The following is a 26,901-nucleotide window of genomic DNA, read 5'->3' as shown; positions in this document are numbered from 1 at the left end:
AATTTAAGACTCTATCTAGTTATGCATTCTGTTTCAGACAGTGGCAACTTGTTGTTGTTGTTCATTCGTTCAGTCGTCTCCGACTCTTCGTGACCTCATGGACCAGCCTACGCCAGAGCTCCCTGTCGGCTGTTACCACCCCCAGCTCCCTCAAGGTCAGTCCAGTCACTTCAAGGGTGCCATCCATCCATCTTGCCCTTGGTCGGCCCCTCTTCCTTTTGCCTTCCACTTTCCCCAGCATAATTGTCTTCTCTAGGCTTTCCTGTCTCCTCATGATGTGGCCAAAGTACTTCAACTTTGTCTCTAGTATCTTTCCCTCCAGTGAGCAGTCAGGCTTTATTTCCTTGAGGATGGACTGGTTGGATCTTCTCGCAGTCCAAGGCACTCTCAGCACTTTCCTCCAACACCACAGCTCAAAAGCATCGATCTTCCTTCGCTCAGCCTTCCCTAAGGTCCAGCTCTCACATCCGTAGGTGACTACAGGGAATACCATGGCTTTGACTAGGCGGATCTTTGTTGCCAGTCTGATGTCTCTACTCTTCACTATTTTATCGAGACTGGACATTGCTCTCCTCCCAAGAAGTAAGCGTCTTCTGATTTCCTGGCTACAGTCTGCATCTGCAGTAATCTTTGCACCTAGAAATACAAAGTCTGTCATGGCCTCCACGGTTTCTCCCTCTATTTTCCAGTTGTCAATCATTCTTGTTGCCATAATCTTGGTTTTTTTGATGTTTAGCTGTAGAATTTACCTGTATTTTGTTGTGACACTTATGGATACATCCTGTTTTGGGAATAAATTCCTTTTAAATTCAAAGCTATTTAATGTATTGTCGAAGGCTTTCATGGCCGGAATCACTGAGTTCTTGAGGGTCTTTTCGGGCTATATGGCCATGCCTCTAGAACATGGCCATATAGCCCGAAAAGAGCCACAAGAACTCAAAGCTATTTACACTAGTTGCTATCACCAGATCCCAGTTAATTTTATTACTCATAGAGACAAAGAATTGTAGAGGTGGAAGGGATTTCGTTGAACATATAGTCCAGTGGTTCCCAACATTTAGTGTTTTGGGTTACAACTCCCAGAAATCCCAGTCAGTTTAGCAGCTGTTAGGAATTGTGGGAGCTGAAGTCCAAATGTTGGGAACCACTGATCTAGTCCAACCATCTGCTCAATGAAGGATTGTCAGGTAAAGCTCTTTTTAGACATTAGGTATCTTTCTAGCTTCTTCCACAAAGAATGTCAGTCTTAGGCAGGGGTCCTCAAACCTTTAAAATAGAGGGCTAGTTCATGGTCCCTCAGAACTGGACTATACAGTAGTTTGAAAAAAAACCCAATTTAAATAAACATAAACTTATCATTTTAATGGGAAGTGTGGGCCTGCTTATGGCTGATGAGATAGTCAAGTTAATTAGGATTGTTGTGTTTGGTTGTTGTTGTTGTTGTTGTTGTTGTGTGCCTTCAAGTCATTTCAGACTTATGGTGACCCTCAGTCTAATGTTTAGGGCAGGAGCCAGGTAAAGGACCTTGTAGGGTTGCATCTGGGCTGCAGGCCTTGGTTTGGGAATCCATAGTCTAAGAAATTTATGTAACATTTGAAGAAGAGGTGTGTGAGGCCTTTTGAGTGTAGGCAACATTAAATAATAGTTTAACAATGTGAGATTTTGAAAGAGTAAAATCAGAAAAATAATGCTCCCCGCCCCCTTACGGCATTTTGATATATTAGACACTTATCTTAACCTGCTTTGGATATATGACTAGCTTGGCAGTAACTTGTGCTAAAAGATTTATTTTCGCTGAGTGTCTCATTTACATTTTAACTTCTTATACTTTTGTTGTTCGTTTTGTGGCTTCCAGAAATTCAAAGGTTCTGTTCAGACAGCAATAAAGACATGCCGTTCATTTCATGGTAGCTTTGGTATATTGTGTGCTGAGCGCTAAATAGAAATAATCTATTTTCTTATCCCTCATTTGTTTATGCAAAGCTCTTATTTCATCCTTTCATCTCTTGTTTCATTCATCATGCTAGTGGGACATGGTAGAGCCCAGAGTCTCTAGGGTAGCTGGGGCTAATTCGTTAATTGTCTGGTGAGATGCCAAAGTCATTTCCCAAAGCCTTGAGTACCATGGGAAATCAGATGTGACAGAGCCCCTTTAACCTAGCTTCTGTACATGTGAATAGAGTTTTTCAAAAGTCCCTTACAGTTCTAAAAGCATCATAGAGTGACTATGGGCAAGTCACATTTTCTCAGCCTCAAGGGAAGACAAAAATTAACCACCTCTGAACAGATCTTGCCAAGAAAACCCTAGGATAAGCTTTTCATAAGATGGAAAATATTTGAAGATACATAAGAAAGATTTTCATTTGTGAGCAGTGATAATGCCTAACTCTCCTTTTCTTTGTTTTCATAGAAATTTAATTTCATTTTCTAGTGTCTTTTCTTTTCTTTTGAGGCTGAACTAAAACAGGGGAAGGTATGCCTTGATGAATTTGCTTTCATTGCAAATAGCAATTTGAATTCACACATCAGCAGAGGCAAGAGCTGACACCCCACCTACAAGGCATGCTCCAGATCTGGCATTCTTCCAATCCCACATGCTATTTTTTGATCAATGACAGAAGTGTATGGCAAATGCCTCATGCACTTTGACCCAAACTGTTACAAGCATCAAGCATCAAGCAAATACTTGTAAATAAAGAGATATCTGTAGTAAATAGCTTCTCATGAACTATTAAATTCTGAATTATAACCTGATACCTCAGCATGAATGAATTCATGGGGGAAGCATGTTGTTGGTAATTGCTCTCAAATCAGCTTTCACTTATGGTGACCCTGTGAGTAAGAGGAGAGTCAGTGTGGTGTAGTGGTTTGAGCACTATACTATGACTCATTAGCTCCCTATTTGTACATGGAAATTCACTGGGTGACCTTGGGGAGTCACATTTTCTTACCCTCAGAAAAACGCAATGACACTTGGAATAAATTTCCCTAAGAAAAACAATAATAAGTTTACTTTAGAGTCATCATAAGGTGGAAACGTAATGAAGGCACACAACAACAACAGCAGCAGCAACAACACCAACAACATGGATGACAGACCTCTCAAGTCACACTGTTATCAAACTTAAGTCTTGCAAACTCAAGATCATGGTTTCATTGATTGAGTCAATCAACCTGTAATGTGATCTTTCTCTTTTCCTAGTCATAATTGCCTTTTTTAAAAAATGAATCATCCTTTTTAATGATATGCACAAAGTATGGTAGTCTTAGTTTAGTATCATCTCATCTTTTAGCAATGGTTCCAGCATGATTTGCTCTTGGACCATTTTGTCTTTTTAGCAGACAGTGGTATTTACAGAACTAACCCTCCTCTAGTTTATTTTCTTCTGAGTTTATTTTCTTCCATCTCTGCTCAGAAAAGCACACCCTTTTAAAGAGCGATACCACACTTGAGTTCAGAGCTGTTTGATGAAATTAACACGGGTTTTAAAACATTTTAAATAGTGTTAATAATTTTAACATTGACAGTATTTGGCACAGCTTGTTATTATGGTAAAGTATTTGTTGACAAGAAGACAAATTGTAATATCCCATGTAATGGAGAATGTAGAACTTTACCCACTTAGTCATTCTTTCCCTCTTTCATGGGATGTAATGTAGGATCCCATGAGCTTCAGTGTATAAGATGTTATTGGTCTTTCATATCACAGAAGTCAAAAGTCGACAGCAAATAATGAAAAGTGTGTACAATTTGTTACTCCAATAGGTTGTGCAGACAACTCTGTTTGCATCATTCTGGTTCCATCTTCTACTTAAATCAATACTCCTTTTAGCACATCTACAATACCCAGACTTCAAGTGAAATTGCTATGGGTGATTTCAAAGAATAATAATTCCATCGTTGACTTTTTCTAGTTAAGAAAGTCTGTGGATGGCTTATTTTTAATGAGCAGCCTGTACTAGTCATATTCTGGGGCTTCATGATAAAATCTGCATCTCTTTTAGGGTTAAGTGCGAAATCATGCATCCTTAATGCATCCTTGCAGTTGGCTCTTTGAATGTTACTAGTGCATTAAATGGCTTCTCAGAAAGAGACCCAAGGCCTAGATCTATGATCCAGATACTAACTCACTGGATGGAAACTCTGTCTCTTTCCTTCTTTCCTGCAGCTCTCCACGTCATCCAAAAACTATTTCTGGGGGATTTCTTGGCTTAATATTTATTTATTTACGACATTTATATTCCTCCTTTCTCACCCCAAAGGGGACTCAGAGCAGCTTACAAGTAATATGTAAATACAATATATTATTACCATAGCACAAAATTAGTATTATATATTACTATATTGTTCTATACCATTATACTGTAATATTATTAGTAATATTACATGTAATATAAAAAATATAATTATAATATTGAATTATTATTATTGTTAATGTTATTATATTGTATTACATTATAATATTATCAATTTCCAGGGCAGGGGAAGCTAATGTGCAGAAGCAGTGGGGAGAATGTCATCCCCTCCCAATTCTGCTGTTCTTTTAGATTTGCAGTATTGCATCTCCCTGAATTTTCCAGTTTGCAAAAGCTTTCTTGCAAAGCTGTCTGGAGGTGGGTCTAGTTTGGATATTGGCGATAGCACAAACATTATCATGCGGGCTGCAATCAACTGGTAACATCATGCATATGTACTCATGCATATGTACTGAGAATCAAATGAGAACTGCAAGAGCATAAAATATAACCTGAGGTTAGGAACTTGCAGTTATTTTGGCATCATTTCTTACTCACTTTTTTATGTCAAAGAACTGTGGGAACATAAGTTTTTGTGTATGCCAAGGTTTCAGCTTTGTTACAGCGAGTAGTGACAGATGCACATGAAATTGAAGCTATCATAATTGTCATTGTTTCAAAATGTGCCCTCACTCACCTTGAGTGACCTGGTAAGTACCTATTTACAACCCTGTTTTAATGGATGCATATACATGAGGAAATATTGTGTTTCCTCCAATGTTATCTCTTCAGTACGTCAGTGCATTCTTGCTGAGGCAGTAACTTGAAGCTGCTAGAGTTTAGGAGTGACTAATTCCTCTCTTGCCCAGTTGTCACACAATGTCTGTACTATAAAATGCAAATCCAAAATGCTGCTACATTACATAGGGCTTACCTTACAGATAGCATTTCAACCATATGACATAAAGTTCTTAAATTCCAGTTCTGGAATACTAGCGTTCCATAATAAAGAAAAAACTGAAGACACATCTTTTGATGTGTCACCACATGCTGAACAAGTTTAGGACTGGTTTGGGAAATATGCAGCAATGAAGATAATGTACTATATTTCCTAGCATTCTTGCTATTTCCTATACTGGCTTGGGCTGATGAGACTTACAGTTCAAAAGCATCTGGTGGATCACATGATTCCCAGCCCTGGACTGAGATGTCACACTTGCCTATTTTTGTTTCAAGTTTAAGCTTTAATAAGGAACCATGCCACTTAAGAAAAAACCTGTGATGCAGAAAACATCCTCAACATCAACATATTTCCAACGGTGCACAAAAAAAGCTTCTTCCCAGCCACACCCTGCAGCTTTGTTCTGCTGAAGTACAGAGAATAAAGAGACAAAGTTTATGCCAAAATTGGTTTTGTTTGTTTAACTTTTGTGCTATTGTAAAAAATAATTTCTATCTTCACAGCTTTGAAGTATCTTGTATACTTCAGATGGTAATTATGTAAGTTAAATCCATTTGACTTCCAGGTTTTAACACAGCAAACATGGACAAGCCAAAGGGATGCACTTCTGCAAAGAACTGCAAATAATATGGTCATCCTCTCATACCTCTGATGTTTGAAAGCACAAATAAGTGCTGTAATAGCTGGTTTATTAGCATTTTAACTGCTGTATATGGGAACATTTTCAGAAATGTTGGTTCTTCTTTTGAATGTATGTATGTTTGAATCTCGTGGCATTTTTTAAACATTTAGTTGTATAGTACAATGTCATAGAGGGTTGGATAGTACTCATGAGCTTCTTATAGGGAATACTACAGATCAGTGGTTCTCAACCTGTGGGTCCCCAGATGTTTTGACCTTCAACTCCTAGCTGGTAAACTGCCTGGGATTTCTGGGAGTTGTACAGCAAAGCAATTGGGAATCCACAGGTTAAGAACCACTGGATTAGAGGATACTAGTGAAATAATATAACTGGTATTATTAGCAATCTCTATAGAAGACAATAGGAATATGAAATCTGTAAATATCCCACAGATCAGGTTGAGAGCCACTGCTATAGATGAAGCTAATGTTGTGGCTGTAGCTTATCTTGATTTCAGTAAAGCCTTGAAAATTCTTGCTCAGTGCTTTCAACATCTTTATCATTAACTTTGATTATGGAATTGAGGGGATCCTTATCAAATCCAGATTAAGCCAATTCAGGAGAGATAGCTAATACTTAAATACTAGGGCCAGAATTCAAAATCACCTTAACAGATTGGAGAGCTGGGCCAGAACAAACAAAATGAGTATCAGCAGGGAGAAAGGTTGTGAATGTAGGCAGAAAAATATATAGGATGTGTGACACCTGATTTGCTGACTCAAAGTATGGTGTCTCTTTCTTTACATCTGAAATCTTTATGTGCATTTTCTTTAGTGAACTTGCTGGGGAAACACAGCCAGAATGACAACTTTGGACGCTCAGATCTTCTGTCCGTGGAACAGGTACAGCAGTGACAACAGTAGTTGAAGGGTGAGTTCACATATTTTTCTCCTTATCTAAAAGCAGCTCTCTTTTAATGATATGCACATGGTGATCAAAATGTATTTGCTAACCCTATAAGAAACCGCCACACAAGTGAAAGTTGTTCACATTAGGTGAAAATAAGAACCAAGTCTCTTTTTTGTAGGGACCAACAAATTACGCCAAGAAAGATGCAACCAAAATGCCTCTTAACACGTGCAGAGCATCTTTCCACCCAGAAAGTGACAGTAGAAACCTCTTCTCACAAAATTAAGGTGAAAGGCAGTTGATATTTCCCTTCATAGCCTGAGTCTCTCCCACTATTTTTCTGATAATTAAACATCGTTTTCCCCTCCTACTTTCCTCCCCAGCACAGTGGACAAGCATCTGTTTTCAGAACAAAGATTGAAAAGACTCATACCTCAAAAGTTCACTTCCAAAGTTTACTTGTTCCATGCAGCAATCCTTTCTCACAGTTTAGTAAAACAAATGGGTTTTGTTGATGTCCCTCCCCTACCCCACTCACACCCCCTTCACACACACCCCTCCCCCCTCCCCCTACCCTTTCCCCCTCCCTTTTGAAAGGCTATGTATAGATTGGCCAAACATCACCCTACCCCTTGGTTTTATGTACAAGTAAAGAGAAAATGTATATATATATATATATATATATATATATATATATATGAGAGATAGAGAAATTTGAGTCAGATATATAAGTAGAGGATGAACTGGGGAATTGAGAAAGACTTAGAAGTCCAGACAGTGTGGGAAGTAAAAGAGGGGATTTAAAATTGGTCCCTGCCAAATGGCTCTTTCCCCATCCCTCAGACTGCTCATTTCAAAACTAGACCTGCCAGTTCTTTTTTACTTAAAGCAATCTACCTGTGGTTGAGATGAAGTTTGAAAACAGAAATGGTAGAGTGGATTAGATGGAAAACATACAAGAAAAACATACCATGCTAAAAAAAATGCAGTTTGACACAGACCATGCTTATTAAATAGTAAAGATGTTTGGGTATTGGGGCATGACTCACGGACACAGTGTCAATCACTTCTCAAAATGGGAGCTATGTATAAATACATCGTAAGAGAAAATGAGATGGAATATGCTTGTTGTAATTTATATGTTTTGCTTTTGTGAATTGTTTTTTTTTTATTAATGTAAGAGTTCATCATTTGTATGTTATGCTAGGTAGCTCTATCATGTACCAAAACTTTTCCTCAGGTCCTATTCATCAAGTTGTACTACAAACCTACACAAGACGGTTTGTAGTACAATTTTTAAAATATATATTCTTTAAAGCTGAGCTTGAATTTGACAGTCATTTTAGAAAACAACTGCCTTGGGCATCAATGAATAGGTCAGCATTAAGATGCTATAGCAATATCAATAGTCGTCTCTGTGCCAGATTTCTTATCTTTTCATAAAATACAAAGTAAGTTAACCAGTATGGTTGGAATTAATATATTCCTGGGTAAGGCGTGGAAGTTGGGACAGCAAAGGTCAGACCTCATCTCAAATATTGTGTCCAGTTCTGGGCATCACAATTCAAGAAGGGTATTGACAACAAGCTAGAACCTGTCCAGAGGAGGGCAACCAAATTTTTCCCTCATTTGTACGCAGGTCTTTGCAAATCCTATATACAAAGAGATCTCTGGAGACTTCCATGTACCTGTATATCTGTATCTATATGTATAAATTATTTATATATATGAATTTTCCCCTCACATGTTTACAAGTATTTGTAAATCCTATATAGATATAAATATGTATATATAGAGAGATGTCTGGATATATAGATATATATGAATATAGATATATAGGGATTGTAAATATTACCAGGGGAAATGCATACACACACACACACATATAGACATGTCTAGATATGAATATAGATATGTAGGGCTTGCGAATATTGCAGGGGAAATACAGAGAGAGAGAGAGATGTGTGTAGATAGATATAAAAATAGATATATAGGGCTTACAAATATTTCAGGAGGGAAATGCTCATATATATAGAGAGAGTTTGCAAATGCTTCAGGGGGAAATGCATAGAATCATAGAGTTGGAAGAGACCTCATGGGCCATCCAGTCCAACCCCCTGCCAAGAAGCAGGAATATTGCATTCAAAACACCCCCGACAGATGGCCATCCAGCCTCTGTTTAAAAGCCTACAAAGAAGGAGCCTCCACCATACTCTGGGACAGAGTGTTCTACTGCTGAACAGCATATGTGAAATAGTATATATATAGATCTATTATCTAGCTCTGCATTGTCTATATAGGCATTGAGTGTTTGCCTGTTACTAAGGCCAGCCTGAGTCCATCCATGAGGATGGGATATAAATGAAGTTTGTTGATACCATATTGTTTTTGTTGACCCTACTTTTCCACTTACAGAGTGTTTACTGGGAAATACTCAAAACATTTAATCTACTGATGATGCCCCAATTAATGCAATTTTATTGGTATCTATTTTTATTTTGAAATTTACCAGTACCTGTTGCATTTCCCACCCTAGGCTTATATTCATGTCAATAAGTTTTTTTTCCAGTTTTTGGTGGTAAAATTAGGTGCCTCATCTTATATTCAGGTCAGCTTATATTCAAATATATATGGTAAATTCCAGTTCACAGTCATTGGTAACTCTGTCCAGGTACAAGTATTGATATGATTGATATTATTATTATTATTATTATTATTATTATTATTATTATTATCTTTATTTGTACCCCGCTAGCATCTCCCGAAGGACTCGATGCGGCTTACAAAGGCCAAGGCCTCAAAACACAACATAACAGTACACAACCTAAAGCAAATTAAAAACAATTAAAGCAAAATTAAACAACGAGCAATAAACAATACACCAAGACACAATAAAACTGGGCCGGGCCAGAGTAAAGGGTACAGATAAAAGTGCTGATGTGACAGGTGATATGTAAGGATTATAGGTAAGTGCAGTGTGCCAGCAATCTTAATTCTAATAAAGTGCTTCTGGGACTTGTTATTGGAGTTTTCCTATTCTGGAAAGGCACATCGGAACAGCCAGGTCTTCAAGTTCTTTCTAAAGACTTCCAACGTAGGGGCCTGTCTAAGATCTTTGGGGAGGGTGTTCCAGAGTTGGGGGGCCACCACAGAAAAGGCCCTGTCTTGCGTCCCCACCAAAGGTGCTTGTGACGCAGGCGGAATCACGAGCAGGGCCTCTCCGGATGAACGAAGTGAAGTCTTGTTAGTCCTTTTGTTGATAAGAAATATAATGTTACTGACTGTAGCTTATGATGTCAATATTATACTGTACACTATATAGTTTCTTTTCATTGCAATTAATATAATACCTCCAGTCCATGTTTCAGCCACATGAACACAGTCTCTTTCTCTCCTCCCATCAACCCCAGTAACTCCAAATAGCACTTCACAATCCCCTTTTCCTCATTTCTTCAAAACATTGCTTCTCTTGCATTCTTTCAGCCTACTTCCAGCTGACCAGATTGTTTACAGTCTTAGCAACAGATTTGGAACTTAGACCAGGAGGGGAAAAGGACAGCACTTTCAGAGGAAGAACAACTTCCTTTGTGATTTGGGTGAAAGGGGAGGCAGAAAGTTCAGTCGGGGCTACTGGATATGTATTTCTGTGATTAGTATTCTCCTGTTTGACCATTACTTTTAGTTAAATCTTTTCTGTATGATGGAGACATGTTAATGTTTACTCTGCTGCATGAAATGATTGGTAGTTAAAAACTAAAGCCTTGTGTAGAAAAAGCAGTCTGCCACCTTTATTTTGATTTATTAAGCTGTCTGAAGAGATTGAATGCTATGTTAATCAGTTCCTACATAAATAACACAACCAATCAGAGTTTGAAGTTTGGGAGTGGGGAATGAAACTGTAGCTGAAACTTTGTAGGGACAGAAATAAATGCTTTCTTGCCCTCAGTTGTATCATCTTACACCAATTCCTCTGGCAGATCTCACCAGTTTATCTGGGTCAGGCTTGGTCATTTGAAAGAAGAGACTTTAAAGAAGAATTACAATAATGTTGACAAAGTACTTCAAGCCAGTATTTTGTTAGCCCTCCTATCTATTTAACTAGTAATATGCCACTCCTTGTTTATGGAGAAGCCTTAGTAGTCCTCATGACTTTCTAAGGCCATAATAAAAGCCAAAATGGATCAGATTGAAGATTCTGAAGTCCATCATTTAGTTTGCATTATGACCAAGTAGTTGTTTAGGGGAAGCCCACAAATTAGATACTGTATATACTCGAGTATAAGCCAAGTTTTTGAGCCATTTTTTAGGCTGAAAAAGCCCCTCTTAGCTTATACTTAAGTCAAAGTTATTTATTATTTTACTCTGTTATTATTATTATTACATTTATTATTTTACTCTATTTATTGTTATGGTTACATTTACATTATTTTACTCTTTTATTATTTTTATTACATTTATTATTTATTTATTTTATTTATGTCACCTTTATCCTGCCCATATCAGCCCGAAGGTGACTCAGGGTGGCATACAAATCGGCACAATTAGATGCCATATAAAAATACATACATCGGTTGAAAGCAAAAGAATCACATTAGGATACATTTAAAAACCGTAAGAGCAATAACAGTAAAAATTATAAAAACCATGTCTTGTTCAAATCCTCAACCGTTCCATCGTCTTAGCCGTTCCTAATTCATATTCCAACTTGAGATTATCTGGTCATGCTGAAGTTCCAAATGCTTGCTCAAAGAGCCAGGTTTTCACTCTTTTTATTATTTTACTCTATTTATTATTATTACATTTATTATTTTTCCCTATGTATTATTGTTATTATTACATTTATTATTTTACTCCATTATTACTGTTCATATTACATTATCATTATTTTACTCTTTTATTATTTTTATTACATTTATTACTTTACTCTCGTTATTATTGGAAGGACATGTAAGCACAATTACACTGAAGAAGGTTAGAAAACGGTTTAATCAGAGTTGGACAGCCTTATCTTACATTACAGGTTTATGTAAATATTATTTATTTATTTATTTAGCAGTTTTGTATACCGGTCTTCTCACCTCTGTCGAGGGACTCGGGCCAGTTTCCAACAGTAATATCACAAACAGTCATTAAAAGCATCATATTACATATTAAGCTAAAACATTTAATCTACCGATGCCTCAATTAATGTGATTTTATTGGTATCTATTTTTATTTTGAAATTTACCAGCATTTCCCACTTTTGGTTTATACTCGAGTCAATATGGTTCCCCAGTTTTTTGTGGTAAAATTAGGTGCCTCGGCTTATATTCAGGTCGGCTTATACTTAAGTATATGAGTATATGTACAGTAGCTAATGTTAAGAAGCATGTTGCCTCAAATTCAAAATAAAATATATAGCCACCATGACAAGGAGGCAGAGGGTTGAACTAGATGGTCCTTGCAGTTTCTTCCAACTCTGTGATTAATTGATAGCAATAACTTCCATGAATTTGTTTAATCCCGTTTTAAAAGCTCTTGAATTTGGCAGCTATCACCACTTGATAGAAATTACATAGTTTAAGTTTGTGTTATGCAAAGAAATAGTTTATTTATTCTGTCCTCAATTTCCCACAGTTTAACTGTAGTGGATGATACAGGCTTTTGAGAGGGAAAATAAATGATTCCTTATTTACTTTCTCAGTACTATGCAGTTTTGTATACAGTGTGCCATCTGGATCCACAGGAATTCAGACCCCTGCAGATGGCAAAAAATGCAAAGGGTTGCACCCCATTTTATTAAGTGGAAACACCACACATATGTCTGCAAGGTTGAATTGTCCTTTATAGATAAATGGTTTAGCTTAAAAAAGAGAACAGATAAAGGGAAATATTATTGTAGGTGAAGAAAGTCCTGGTGGAGATGTAGAACAGTGTAATCTTCTGATAGCATATGGAAACTAAGATGCAGTTTCGCGTGATCTAAATTTGTGAAACTAACTTTCCCTAATCTGTTTGGCACATTAATGCAAGGTTACTCTGACCCTCAACATTCCACTACCATTGTGAATGTGGACAACTATTCTCACAGTTAAATACAGGGTTAGTCAAAATGCATAGGCCAATCTGCCATTCAATTGAATGGCAGATTGGCCTATGCATTTTGACTAACCCTGTACATTATTAGAAGTGAGTCTTGGATAAGTTATTCTGATACAAAATTATATTTGAGGCTAGCGGGAAATTTTTGAATCATTATGCTTATGATCTCCCCTCCTCCTCCTCCTCATATTCATTTTCTGTTCTAATTCAAATTGTGTCGCTGCAGTAGGGGCTCTCAGATCCATTGAGCAAAAGGAAGTGTGTCTATTGCATTGTTTTTTTCTCCTTACCAATGTTGCTTGAGAGGAATTTAAATCGGCTCCCAGACATCTCTTGGTGTGGGTTGTATCCAAATAGAAGTCAGTGGCCATTATTTCCTAGTGCTTTGTACCTCTGAGCATGAAACAGAATTGCACCCTTCTTGGTGCTGCTTCCCCACCTTGATGTTTATGATAATATGGCCACTCTGAGTCCTCTTCAGTGTATTTATTTATTTCTCGTGTCAGGGCAGCCAGTCAATTATATTACATTTCTAACAGAACAAAGCAAACAAACAGACAAAATACAAAATGTGTGAGTTTGGTAGTTCATTAAATGTCCTTTGACCAGTATCTGGCCACTTGGAGTGCTTCTGGTGTTGCTGCAAGAAGGTCCTCCATGGTGCATGTGTCTAGGCTCAGGTTGCATTGCAGCAGGTGGTCAGTGGTTTGCTCCTCTCCGCACTCGCATGTCGAGGTTTCCATTTTGTAGCCCCATTTCTGAAGGTTGGCTCTGCATCTTGTGGTGCCAGAACACAGTCTGTTCTCTTCAGGGTGAAAAGGGTGGGGTATAAATATGGTAAGTAAATAAATGGGTCTGAATGATACAATACAACCACCTTGATAGCAACAGTTTCCTTTATTATATAGATGTTTGTAGAGTTTAAAGGACATGGACTAGAATGATAATATGACTGGCGAGACTGTTTTTATTATTTATTGTTTTAATGATTGCTTATGTCTAATTATGATTTATGCTTAATTGCCGTTTTATTATTGTGGTTGTTATGGATTGGCATCGTGTCAGTGTCCAATGTATGGCATTGAAGTTTTGCCAGTTATGTGTAAACCGCTTTACACATAACTGTGTGTGTAGGGGTGAGAAAAGCGGTATAGAAATACTGTAAATAAATAAATTGGGGGAATCAACTTTCTCAAGCCTCCACTATATGATGTCTGTTTGTTTTGTAATGTGTCATTTTATAACTTGAAGTATATGTCTTATTTGATCTGCAGTTTCCTTATCTCTATATACCTAAAGCAGTGGGAGGGGCTGAAGGTCACATGACTGACTCAGTGTTCAGGTTTAAACAGGATGACAATTAGGGAATGTCAGTTGAGGAATGACTGTTAAAGGAGTGTGTTTAGCCTTGAATGAGCTTGAGTAGAGAAGTCTCTCTCAGAGTTCAGAAGCTCATGTTAGGAAGTTAGAAACCGTTGAGACTTGTCTTTTATTTGAAAGTAAACTCTTATTAAAGCAACATAGTTTATGAAGAAACTGTTAAAGATTGTAAGATTAATCAGACTCTGAAATGTTACTGAAGTTTTTAACCCTTGACAAGAAATGTGCCTGAATCTTTAAATACATGAAGTTATTAATAAACAAAACTTATCTTTCAAATAAGTCTGCTTGCGTCATTGTCTGCTGAAAGTGTTAAACAGAAACAAAATATCTACATGCCCAGCGATCATAAATTACCAAATAAACTCTTCTACCCTGATTAGATTGTGACCCTAACAGTTCATGATTTATACCTTGATGGTCAGTGATCCTAACCAGTCATGATGCATTATCCCCAATAGGCCTTTGTTCTGATCAAGCGTTGTTCTGTTTTGTTTTTATGCTTTAGTTTGATCCTGAGTACAAAACAAGCTTCTTCTTATAAGCTTCTTCTGTATAATTCAATTTCCTCTGGAAATCTGGATGATGGAATTAAGACCCAATTGTATCACTAGCAGTAAAACTGGGGGGGGGGGGGGGGGGGTCTACTCTTCTTCCAGCCAAAGGGTTATTTCATATTACTTAGAATGATTTTATTTCTTGGATATCAACCTGTTCTTTTGCTCTGTGTCCTCCTGCAGATCGCTCTCCCACGGAAGTCGAAGGGTCGCTTGCACTGTCCACTAGACCCTGTGCTCCATGCTTTTGAGACCCGGAGAGACTTAAAACTCTGAAATGAAGATGGAGGCAGTAGAAAAAGCAGAAGAACTCATCGACCCAGAGGTTCCACCAAAACTCCCAGAAAAACAAGAGGCGGTTCTGGGAGAAGAGGGATCTATAGACCTAGAAATCAGCGCTCAGAAAGAGAGCGGAGCTGCTGTGGAAGATTCAGCGGTGCTTGCCTCCATGCCATGTTTGCTGATGGAGCTGAGGCGGGACTCATCAGAATCTCAGCTGGCATCGACAGAGAGCGACAAGCCAGCTGCAGGCCGTGTTTATGAGAGTGACTCTTCCAACCATTGCATGCTCTCTCCCTCCTCCAGTGGGCACTTGGCTGATTCAGATACTCTGTCTTCTGCAGAGGAAAACGAGCCCAGCCAAGCAGAAGCGACGGTAGAGGGAGACCCTTCGGCAATGTCAGGGTCTACCGTTGGGAGGAAATCCCGGCGATCCAGGTCAGAAAGCGAAACCTCAACCATGGCCGCTAAGAAAAACCGGCAGTCTAGCGATAAGCAGAATGGCCGCGTCACTAAGGTCAAGGGTCATCGGAGCCAAAAGCACAAAGAGAGAATTCGGTTATTAAGGCAGAAACGAGAGGCGGCTGCCCGTAAGAAGTACAACCTGCTGCAGGACAGCAGTACCAGCGATAGTGACCTAACCTGTGACTCAAGCACGAGTTCGTCAGATGATGACGAAGAAGTTTCAGGAAGCAGCAAGACAATCACTGCAGAGATACCAGGTAGAGGATGTTTTTTAAACTGAACTGGTAAAGCTCCTGCCATCATTTCTCAGCTGTCACGCTAAATTTAGAGGAGCGACACTTGAGAAAAAATAAATAATAAACTAGGAGGAGAGCTGCTGCTCTGTTTAAATGGGAGGGCTGCAGAGTCTTTAACACGTGCAGCATTTTTAAGGTGGGTTATGCGGGTTCTCAATGCTCTTAATTGCACAGTAGAAAAAAATAAAATAAAATATGGTCATTGTGAGTTGAGTCCATTCCCTGTTCTTTGCCCCCATCCTGTCAATTAACAGTAGTGCGGCTTAGATATTAGAGTTTTAAGCCTACTTTTTGGTTATGTTTTTTAAATGGATTGCCATTTTTAAAAAGCACTGTTCCTTTGGGCATCTTTCTGCCATTTATGGAAGGCCCTGTTTTCTCCTGTACTGCATTTAATGCTGCACTTTCCAGCTCTGCTTTAGCGCATGATAAGCTGGTTCAGACTTGCTGTGAGTTACAAATTGGCAAGCTGGTTATCTCAGTTCCTATATGAGGAAATTTTTGCAATAGGTTGCAAATTACTATCCCACAGTGTCAGAAGCTAGTCATTTCTGTTGTGTGGATTGCAGTTACTAATATTTCTGTTTTAACTTCTTTCATATTGACTGACTTGAGAGGTGAAATACTTTAGCCGTTCTTACACTTAAAATGTCCGTGCATTTTGAAAAGTTTTCAATCTATCAAGGCCTGCCTTATTCCTTTAGAACAAATAGCATGATCAGGAATATGTATCAACTACTAAACTTGGCATATGGTACTCAAAATAACTGCATTTTATAGCAACCTTAAAATAAAATACTATTTAAAAAGCTTTTGGTTTGCCGATCTTTTATGGGTGAACAGCTTTTGTTGCTTTGCACAAAAAGACATTAGTTTGTAATTGAAAACTTTTTTTCTTTGTGTGAAGACTTAAAAGGAAAACAAAGAATGCTGAATTCACGGGTTGACCCTTCAAGTGCTCTTTTTTGCTAGTGGTAACTTTCTAAGATTGATAAATGTAATTTTGCAAAGCACTTTAGTTTACAGTTTGAATATGGATGTTGTCTGTCAGGCATTGTAGCTGTCTTGCTTCCATCCAGTTTGAACTTTATTAAAATTCTGGACATTTGGCTCCTAGTTGAAATAAATGAAGACTGTTTATCAAACATACCTGGTGGGTTACAACATCCATAAACAAATTACTTCAGATTATTTTTGTCCATTTTTTGCCTCTTAGGACCTCATCACACTTGATTAAAGAGTACATAAATAGTATGGATTCCACTTGAAATCCTAGGGCTGCCTCCTGCAGAATTCAGGGACGTGTAGTTTAGTGAGATCCAGGAACTCTCTGGCTGAGCATTTCAAAGGCCCCTCCCTAAACTACAAATCCCAGAATTCTGCAGGAGGCAGCCACTCCTTAGTCTTTTAGCTCTAGAGTGAAGTTTATTGAGTTCCATCCTTTAACAAAAGTTAAATTGCTTTGGAGTAATTATAAAACTTCTTAAATTTATGCAGTCAAAGAGACTAGCAAAGCTCCATATAATGCATGTTATGCTAAAATAATTCCATTTCAGACTATAACTGATGTGATTCTCTTAAGGCAAATTGTTTAACACATACAACTGCTATGTTGGGGAGACATTTCTGGCTCTTTCTCTTAACATTCTAATTTTAAGAGTGATAATTTCATGTGAGGTAGTACTACAGGTAGAACTACACTCATAGTCTGAAATGGTACACCTTGACAGTACGGCAAGAGTTTGGCTACCTGGGTTTAGTTCTCACAGAAACCAGTGTAGAAGCCTGAACTCAAATTTTGTGGTAGATTGTCAAGGCAAGACTGTAAAGAAATATTTTACCAGATGCAGTGACTTAGGAGGGAATGTGTGCAATAAAGGAACCAGATCAGGGCTTCTTAAACTTTTTTCCACTCACAACCTTTTTTTGCCCAAGAACTTTTTAACCTGACCCCAAGTATATATGTATATAAAGTAGCCATCAAGCAAAATAAGCATTTGTAAAACAGCCACTAGCTTACAAGCGACACATTTTTTTTTTGGTGGCCTTAACATTCAGTAAGGGAACCCCAAATTTGGCCACAAGCACAGTTCAGGAAGCTCTGATTCATATAACAGTAAGCCCAAGTCCCATTACTAATGAGCTGCCTGTTGAGTAAAGAGATTTCTGGTATAACTCTCCATGAGGTACAGTTTCTGCCGTCCAAGCCGTCTTTGGTAGGTTATAGACAGGGCAGTCAATCATTGCATTTCCATGCTTACTTATGATGTGAATTTATACTCTAATTGAAGAGAAGCAAGTTTATGTCATCATAGTAATTTCATGCTGATAAGCATGGTATGACCCCCCCATTAGAGCTTTTTTCCAGAACATTTTGCTATAGGTGTTTTTATTAATTGGATGCTGCAGTAAAGAAAATATTATTCCTTTTATAATTTGATGGGCAATCTTTTTGTCTTGCTTAGTGTGGAAAGTAAACTACTAGTATAGTTTGGGTTTACTTAGAAGAGTTTGAATGCAGGGAGAATTTGGGGTTTTTTACATTTATGTTTTAGGGGGAAATAATAGGATTAAGTATTGGAAGTTGTAAACTCAGGTAAGGGCTCATTCAAATTATATCTCCATTGTACCGGTATAGCTATATATTTTTCTTAACAGAGGACTTTAGTGAAAGTAGGTAAATTATACTTGTTTGACTTCATTTTAAATATTTTTACATGTACATAGAAAGCAATTTTTGCTACATTTATTTTTATTTCTAATTGACAGCATTTATTAAATTTTCTTTAATGTAGAGCACCCTAGTGCATAGAGACTTGTATTTGCCTTCTCTTCAAATGTGTGCAATCACACATAATTCATTTTCTTTTATTCTCCCTCAATGTGTCAAGGCAAGTTTTGTAAAGAGGGAAAAATTGGGAAAAATGAAATCCCAACACAAAAGTTCGCAATTTTCTATTTGAGAGGAAGATATAACTGTCAGAAAGTGAGCCTTATAAGACATAGACATTAATTCAGAAGATTTAAGGTTGTTGGGGAATGCTAGATTTGTGAAAACTGAAGGAAGAACTCTCCAGGTTTAGCTTATCTTTGATCTTTCTAGTCATTATAGCTTCTCACTTGAAAACAGGCTGGGATTCCCCCAGCCCCAGCCTTCCATGGGTTGGACGCCAGTAGGGGATGCTTCTGGGCCCCTGAAGTCATAGGTTTAGTACATGCCTTCCTATTGCTCATGGCAGTAATCATTCTTCACTCCTCCTTCCTCATCATGGAAGATGGAAGAGTGAAATATTTCAGTCAGTGGTCCCAAGGATTTTCTAGGACCACAGACTTTTAAAGAGTGATGTCAAGAGATGTCTGGGATCCACCACCTGAAAGGCATCATGATTACTCCCTCTTCCTGGAGAAAAAGAAGGGGAAGCAGTACTGTATGTTCCTTTCTCTCTGCACAAGGTTGGAGATGGGATTGATGAAAAATTTACAACAAGCTGAACTTTAATTCTTTAATCCCATCCCCCTAGATTAGTGATTAATTGATCCTTGCTTACTCTGTCCATGGAAAAAAAAGGTGCTATGAAACTCAGGTTGAGTCTAGGTTGATCTATTGAGAAACTCGGTTCCTCAGTGTGTAGTACTGTACTTTGGAATAAGCATCTCGCTGATTTCCTGACATTTTGTTCTCCTAGTCTTTGCCAGAAATCAACAGTTAACAACTGTTAGACATGACATTCAGAGAAAAAGCTGAAAATAATTCATTTAGTATGTGTTTGAAGGACAAACCAAGTGTGTTTTGAATGATAATATATAGTTCATTATTTGTATAGTTTCTTGCTCTTCTTCATAATTCATCTGTCTTTCTCATAATGTTTCATTTTCTGAGTGCATATTTACTTTCCATAGCCCATGTCACCTTGCTGCTTGTCCAAACAATCTCAATTTTTTAAAAATTGCCCTCAGAGTACGGGATGAAAATTGTATTGCCCCTTATCTATACTTAGTCATATTTGGAGAAGATAAGTTGAAATCAGTAGGACCCGTTTATCATGACTGATTTGAGATCTATCAGTTTCAATATGCCTAAAATAAGTATGGATTCAACCATTTTTTCCATGCATGTTGGCATCCCGCAACAGGGCCTAACTTTTAAGGTTTTGGTGCAAGTTTTTTTTAATGAAAATATTTTCAATCATTGGACCCACATATGCAGATCTTTTAAGTTTTGATTAACTTTTCTCAAAACAAGGTAATTGAAGACCTTATGTATTTGCCTTTTCCATTGTGTAGTTAATTCACTTTTAAGAAAATTCATTTCAATGGAGGCCAACCAGGGACTTTTCACCATGAAAGATGAACCTTTTCACAGATGGTAGATTTCTCATCAAATCATGTAGGAATACAGTTAGAAATGGATCATTCCTGTAATACCTCAATTTATGAGCTTCTAGAAGTATTCGACCAGGCAGTGTTGGAAATGGACTACTGACCTAGTTAGCCTTTGGTGAGATCCACCAAGATGGATGTTGTTTGGTTAAATGTACATAAAAGTATTTTTATCTCTTTCATATTTTGCAATAAGATTCTGATTAAGTCATGTTGATTGGGTTTTGAAGATGCCAAAATCATGGGGTTAAAATCCTTTTCTGAAAATCATTTTGAAAGCCAAGGAATTCTGCTGATTATGTTGGGATATGTGGGTTGTTAATGCACTTTTAATGTGGTGAGTTTCACAGTATATCACTGAGATTGAAGCTACCTGAGCAGTTAGAGCAAGCATCAGAGCTTGTTCCTGCCCGCATGCCTTCTGAATGTATGGATGTGATGATTTTTTTCTTTGACGATGTCTTATGCAATGGCCTCAATGTCTTTAAAGCTGGCTTCAGTCGTGCTGGGGGATCTGGAGGAGCGACCAGGGAAATTCCAGGATTGCTTGACAGGGGCACCGTGTGGGATAGGAACTGCATAGGCAGTGTCCTCGAAGAGGCCATGAACTGCTTTGCCGAGATGCAGCGGCAGACAGAGGAAAAGTTCCGGATGTGGATAGAAAAGCTAACCCGCCTTGACACGGATGAAGAAAGCAAACAGCAACTGGAACCCAGGGAACTTAAAGTCCCAATAGCGGGCCAAAGAAACTCCCCATCTTCTCAGGCAGGGGTGTTTGCGCAGGTGCCTGATAGCCAAGCACTTCCACAGCAGTCTTTTAATTCTTATGTGAGCTATCAAAACACTGACACAGCCTTAGAGTTTCCAGCAAGTATCAATAACAATCTCCCAGCCAACTTTCCTGAAAATGGGAACATTGCAGAATCCAACTTGAATCATTCGCAGACTTAACACAGCTCTCGGTTTTTCTCTTTTTTCCTGCATCATACTTCAAAAGCTGACCGTTGTGTTCCATAAGAATATTTCCTTCTTTGCTTAGGCTTTTTGACGGCCAGTATTTTGTTTTGTTTCTTAAAAGAAATTTGATGTACTTGGGTTGACATTAAAAGTGCTTCTCCTCCTCAGCTTACCATCAGCAAAGTGTGGCAAGCTATACAATTTTGCAATCTTCCTTTTTGTGTCTTAATGTCGGAGCAGTTGATATATCCCCTCTATGCTCCTTTTTTGCATGCCAAAAGTGTTTATTTGTGACAATATAAATTTGGAATTGAACCCTTATGTACTCATCTAGTATGTCATGTGAATATTTTCTTAAAAAGATTATAGTATCTAGATTGTGTATCTTAAACAGAATTATATATTGTGTGCCATATTTCTTTCTCTTCCAGTCATCTTGAGCAGATGTTTGCTAGTCTGTGAATTTGGATAGATTTGATTAGTCAATATTTTTATCTCTTTTACTAGCATTTTTTTCACACATTTTAAAAATGTTTTTAACAAATAGTTACTTAGAAAAGTGAATGCTAACCCTGAAGTCCACGGGAGTTTGAGAGAAAGACACAGTGGGTCTGTCTATTCAATGACAGTAATTTTAGAGAATCAAAATTTTGAATTAAAGAAATACATTAATCATGTCTTATACTTGTTGTAAAGACCTTTGCCACCTGTCTAAACAAAGAAAACGTACATGTCTGTGCTCTGTATGAACAAATTGTGTTTCCATGGCACAAGTAAATGCCAGAGTCTGTTCTAAAATAATAAAAAAAATGAGTTTCAGCACTTACATTTTGGCCTGACATGAATAAATTATCGAAATATATTAGCTCCAGCCCTGAGAGCCTCTTTGGCAGCTCTTGCAAGGGCCAGTTGCTGCATGATAAATTACTTTCGAAACTAACTTAAGTATCATGCCTGCCTTCATCATACTGAGGTCAAGTTGCTAAATAGATTGTTTGTAAAGACAGTTGAAAAATGTCCTTGCTTTGCTTTTGTGATAGAAAAAGCTTCAGCTCCCAGAGACAGAAAATAATATGGAGATGGCGTGTGCACACATGCATGCTGGAAGTTTCTGCATGCAGTGTTGGTTGTGTGGCTTTTCTGGATCATGTGTATTATTTTAAACCATGTTTCAATAAATATTTCTCCTTTTTCTGAGCCATAACTAAGCCATATTCCTAAGCCTGCTGATTGGGAATGCTCAAGCTTTAGTTCATTTATGTTAATTATTTCCAGGTTAAAACTCATTTGTACATTTGGGTGTAGTTCATTCTTGAATAATCATGCCTGTAAAGTTGGAGGTTAGATAAGGTTCATGTCTGCAATGGGACTCGAAAAGACCGGTGCTTCTCTCCTTCAACTGGAAAAATAATTAGTGGAACTTATCAAAATATATACTTATAGTGGCAACATTGTATTCACTGCAATAAGGGCAAAAAAAAAAGTTTGAAATTTTGGTGATGCTAAACACTTACTTAGAATTGAGCCAAGAAAAGATAACCCAGGCCACTATTTCTGACTTCTAGCACAGCAAACTTGTTTGTGCTAAAATATGTCCCAGAGACTTAAGTAAAATTTTGTGATAATTGTGTTTAGACTTCCAGCCTAAAATTTGCAGAATCTGGCTAAGATTTTTTGAAAAAAAGTTTCACTACCTCTGTGAGCCCTAAGGCAGCTTTAGGGCTTTTTGCACTTTGTGATACGACATGCTTTTTTTTCAGAAACAAGCATTCAAAAATTGGAAAGTATATAACCAAATCTAAAAACTCTGGATTTCTGTATTTTACTGCAGTCTCTGCTTACTTTGTTTTTAATGATGACATTTCATCTCTCTTGGATTTCACATGTTATATTGCTGTTTGGCCTTCCCTTTCATTGATGTTATCTCTGAATTTATTACAGCAAAATAACTTTTAAACATGTAAATGTACTTCCTGCCCTACTTGCTTTTTTCAAAGATGCATTTTCAGGATAATTGTGTGAAATGCAGGAACTAAGTTTGCGTAAAAACAAATGTGACTGATTTCTAAATAAATTTTGGTGTTCTATCTTGCCATGTATAATTTTGATATGGACATTTTGATGTGAACTTAATATCTTCCTAAACTGAAAACCAAGTGTACATTTGACATAATTGATTTCAAACAGTGAGATCGCTTTTACTATATCAACAGGTCTGGTTTTTTTGGCCTTGAATAAAATGCTTTGAACTTGCCCTAATTTATTTTGAAGTTAAGTACCTGCTGTGATTTATTTTGTTGTAATCAATATGTAATCATTCTAATACTGAGAGACAAATATGCACTTAGAAATCTATTGGGAACTGCATGCTACCTTAAAGGTTTTTCCCATAATGCAGAAATTGTTTTTTTTATATAACATACTATCACCAAGCATGTTCTGAAACATATATTTTTGTAAATGGATGATGGTACAGGTGTGTTTAGAAATGAGATCCCCTGAGCCACACCTCTCAAAGTGTAATGATTTTAATGGGTTCTAAATTAACTCAGACTGGCCCAAAATCTCTTTACAGAGTCATGCCTGACTTTTATCCCCTAATAAATCCCCAAATCTTTGCAAAATTTAGTCTGAAATTAAAAGCTGTTTTGCTAAAAATCATCAGAAATCTCAGGGAGATGATGAGTAAATTAGGTTAGGGTTTGATTCATGGATTCCATTTGCAAAAGATAATCAATTTGTTTTCCTTAAAGTCCTGACATTTTCCCATATTATCCTTGGTGCCATGTCAATACATTTTCTGAAAACTCTGTTGTCCTGAGATACTCAGCAGATGGGAACTGGCTTTGAATTTGTTAATGACTGAGAGGCAGTGAAGATATAATACCATCTCTCTCACTCATGGTTTAAGAGAATCGGAGTCAGGTGCGACTACCTTTCTCCTGCCACTTTCTAAAATGGTCAATTAGAAATTTTGAATTTTGGTATCAGTAGGAATTGTGGTTAGTATTAACCGTAGTTAAGGTTGCAGCCACCACTTTCCTTAAACTTGAAAAGGGAGAACAACCTCCACTGTTCATTCCTGACCCTTTAACATTGGTTAAAAAGAAAGCACCTTTGCATCAATATCTAGCAGTTTTCTTCATCTGAATGCTCCCCCTCCCATTTCTGTGAACATCAGGAAAAAAAATTGATGCAATAAATGGAAGGTATTTAGAAACAAAACAATATCTTGTGCATTTGATACTCAAATGACTTTTCCAGCCTTATTGATAGGTGTTATCTCTATTGATTTTTTTGCTGTCATGTTTCTTAGTCTTCAAAACATTCACCGAGTTATGAATCTAACTCATTACATAAGTGGGCTTTTGTGTTGATTAGATTTTGCATAAATATAGCTAGGGGGTGGGAAGAAAATTGCAGACTGAAGTGTGGGAGAGGTATTGTGTTACCTTGGTTAGAATAACATTTTTATCTGAAGCGCAGTTAACCCAACTTACCTGAGACCCATTTATTCTTTTCTCTTTATTTCCTGCAAGTTCATTCTGTTAGCCTTATGGGAGCTGCACCGGCGTACGTCATTCAGTTTCAGAAAATCTAGGCCACAGCAGAGAATCCCATAATGCAGTGCTCTCTCAGGCCAGTGTTATCCTCCATGGGAACTGGGAAAATACTGGTGCCGGAAGGAGCCAGATCTTGTCCTTGTCCTACATGATTTATCTGTTTACCAGAGTGAGAGCTTTTGTAGCAGCTCATACAATATGAAGGTGAAGTGCACTGAGTGTCTTAAAGCTTGAACTCTTATGCATTACCTCAGAGTAAATTTGGTAAAACAGTGAGTAAGTGTGTGGAGACCATTTGAGCAGCAGCACCTTGAAATATGGAGGTACTCAAAAAGAGCTGTCCTTTCTTTGTGGAACCCATACTCCATTGAAGTAGAATTGGGAATATCTAGTGAGGGTAAGCATCAAGCCAGTGTTCTTGGTCGACAGCTTGTTCTGGAGAGATGTTATTATGGAGCACCTTAAAACAAATGTCAGGGAGCACTCTGTAGGGTCTGTTAGCAGATACCCTCTCTGTCATTTCAGTGATGGAAAGGAGATCAAAGATTGGCAGGACATCAGCCTGGATAGTAAGAAACTCTTCTTGAACATGGTGCTAGGTCATATAAGCAACACAGAGCTTGGAAAAAGTAATGTGTCTCCAACTCTGACTCTGTGTCTTAGCACCTTTAGAAGAAAGAAAATGCCCTCTTCCTATAATCAAATCTTGTCACTCCTTTAAGCTTCCAGAAGCCTATCTGTGGGAATCAAGTGGAGACTTATGTTTGCGAAACAGCTTTTCAAATTCTAATAAGAAATATCTATTTACGGTTATGCTGAAAATCTACAGCATAATGGTCAATATGATGTAGTGCTAAGCCAAGGAAGGAGCAGCCGTTTAAGTGAATTGCTTCTGCCAATCATGCTTTGTGATCCCCAACAAGTGATTTTTGCTGATATCTCAGTTTATGGATTCATTGTCGTTCTTTTCATGCTGTGTCTGTTATAGATTCAACTGTGAACCGCGCTATGTTCTGAATTGATTAATACTGATCACATGATACAGTTGGAATGTCTGTTTTAAAAACATTTCTGAAAAACCAACAGTTTTTCTGCATTTGTGCCATCAGTTCTTTTCATCTTGATTTTATCATACTGGAATTGCTTTGTGTTTTGCCTTTATAAATGTAAATTCACAAATGTAATCGAAGTAGTTCGGTTCCTCCTTTCTTCATTCATTGCATTGGTATTTATATGTTTTTGGCCAAATCGTGTGTCTTTTTAAAAGCAATACTCAAATTCAAATTTAAGAAAATTCTTTTGATAGTGGAGATGTACTAGGAAAAATACATTAAAAATGGATTTCAGCCAATTAGGATCTCCACATGTAAACTTTCTTAATCTTTTAACCATTAATCAAGAGGTCAGGACTGCCTCCCAGACTTACGTTTTTTCTTGACTTTTTTTCTTTTCTCTCTCTCTCTCTCTTGAGCATTTATCACAATATGTGTTACTTCAGCATGAAAACTCAAGTGCAACTACAGTTTCAGAGTGTTGTATTGAGTTCGCTCTGAAAAGGAAAGGAATAGCTCACACTTGTGAGAGACACTCCCAAACTTTTTACTGTGGTTCAGAAATAGGAAAACAACACGCCTTCTTTGAGCCTTATGGCAAAATACATACAAATACCATGGCAGTTTCTGAATACTCACTTTCTTCCTCTCTCAGATATAGAAATCCTGATTGAATAAAGGGGTAAATTAAGAAATTTGATTATTTCTTTACATAACCCATGGAGTTAACTCAGAAGTCATTCCTTTAACCTTCCTGTGTAATGTTCCTGGAGCAGTTTCTCTGCCTTTTGTATTTCTTGCTCTCCCTGGTTCAATGTGAAAGGAAGGCGATGTTTTCTATTTGCCAGACGGGTCTTTTACAGACCAATCAAGGCTCTCATCCTGTCCTTTCAGTGTCCCAACATCATTGCCATTTGCTCTACCTCCCAAGCCTGTTTAGAGAGAATTATTTTTCTGGCCAATTTACTAAATCTCATGGAATGGATAGCAGCTGGTAAACTTTGATGTAGTCTTTAGTGTTTCAGGGAATGGGGTAATTCATTTGATTTGCATCTCATCACACGTGTATTCCTACTTTGGTTTGGTGTTTAATACATGCCATAGATTGAGTGCAAACTATCTACTGTATATGTACCAAATGTATGACTCCCTTCTCCCCCAAC

The 26,901-nt window shown here is 37.6% G+C and overlaps 1 protein-coding gene across 3 annotated transcripts in view; it reads left to right on the top strand.

Moving 5' to 3' along the window:
• ARK2N (arkadia (RNF111) N-terminal like PKA signaling regulator 2N) overlaps positions 1-26,901 on the top strand; it is a 61,031-nt gene that overhangs the window by 18,901 nt on the left and 15,229 nt on the right. For 2 of the 3 annotated variants that reach the window (XM_060761213.2, XM_060761212.2), the window contains exons 2-3: positions 6,654-6,749; positions 14,930-15,747. In XM_060761213.2, the coding sequence (XP_060617196.1) occupies positions 15,024-15,747 (724 nt within the window). In that variant the 5' untranslated portion in view covers positions 6,654-6,749; positions 14,930-15,023. Of the gene's footprint in view, positions 1-6,653; positions 6,750-14,929; positions 15,748-20,656; positions 23,387-26,901 lie in introns of those variants that run through there. The other variant, XM_060761214.2, reaches the window with a different exon arrangement.

The sequence above is a fragment of the Anolis sagrei genome, chromosome 2, assembly GCF_037176765.1.
Source record: "Anolis sagrei isolate rAnoSag1 chromosome 2, rAnoSag1.mat, whole genome shotgun sequence".
Lineage (NCBI taxonomy): Eukaryota > Metazoa > Chordata > Lepidosauria > Squamata > Dactyloidae > Anolis > Anolis sagrei.
This window is presented reverse-complemented; position numbering and strand designations above follow the sequence as displayed.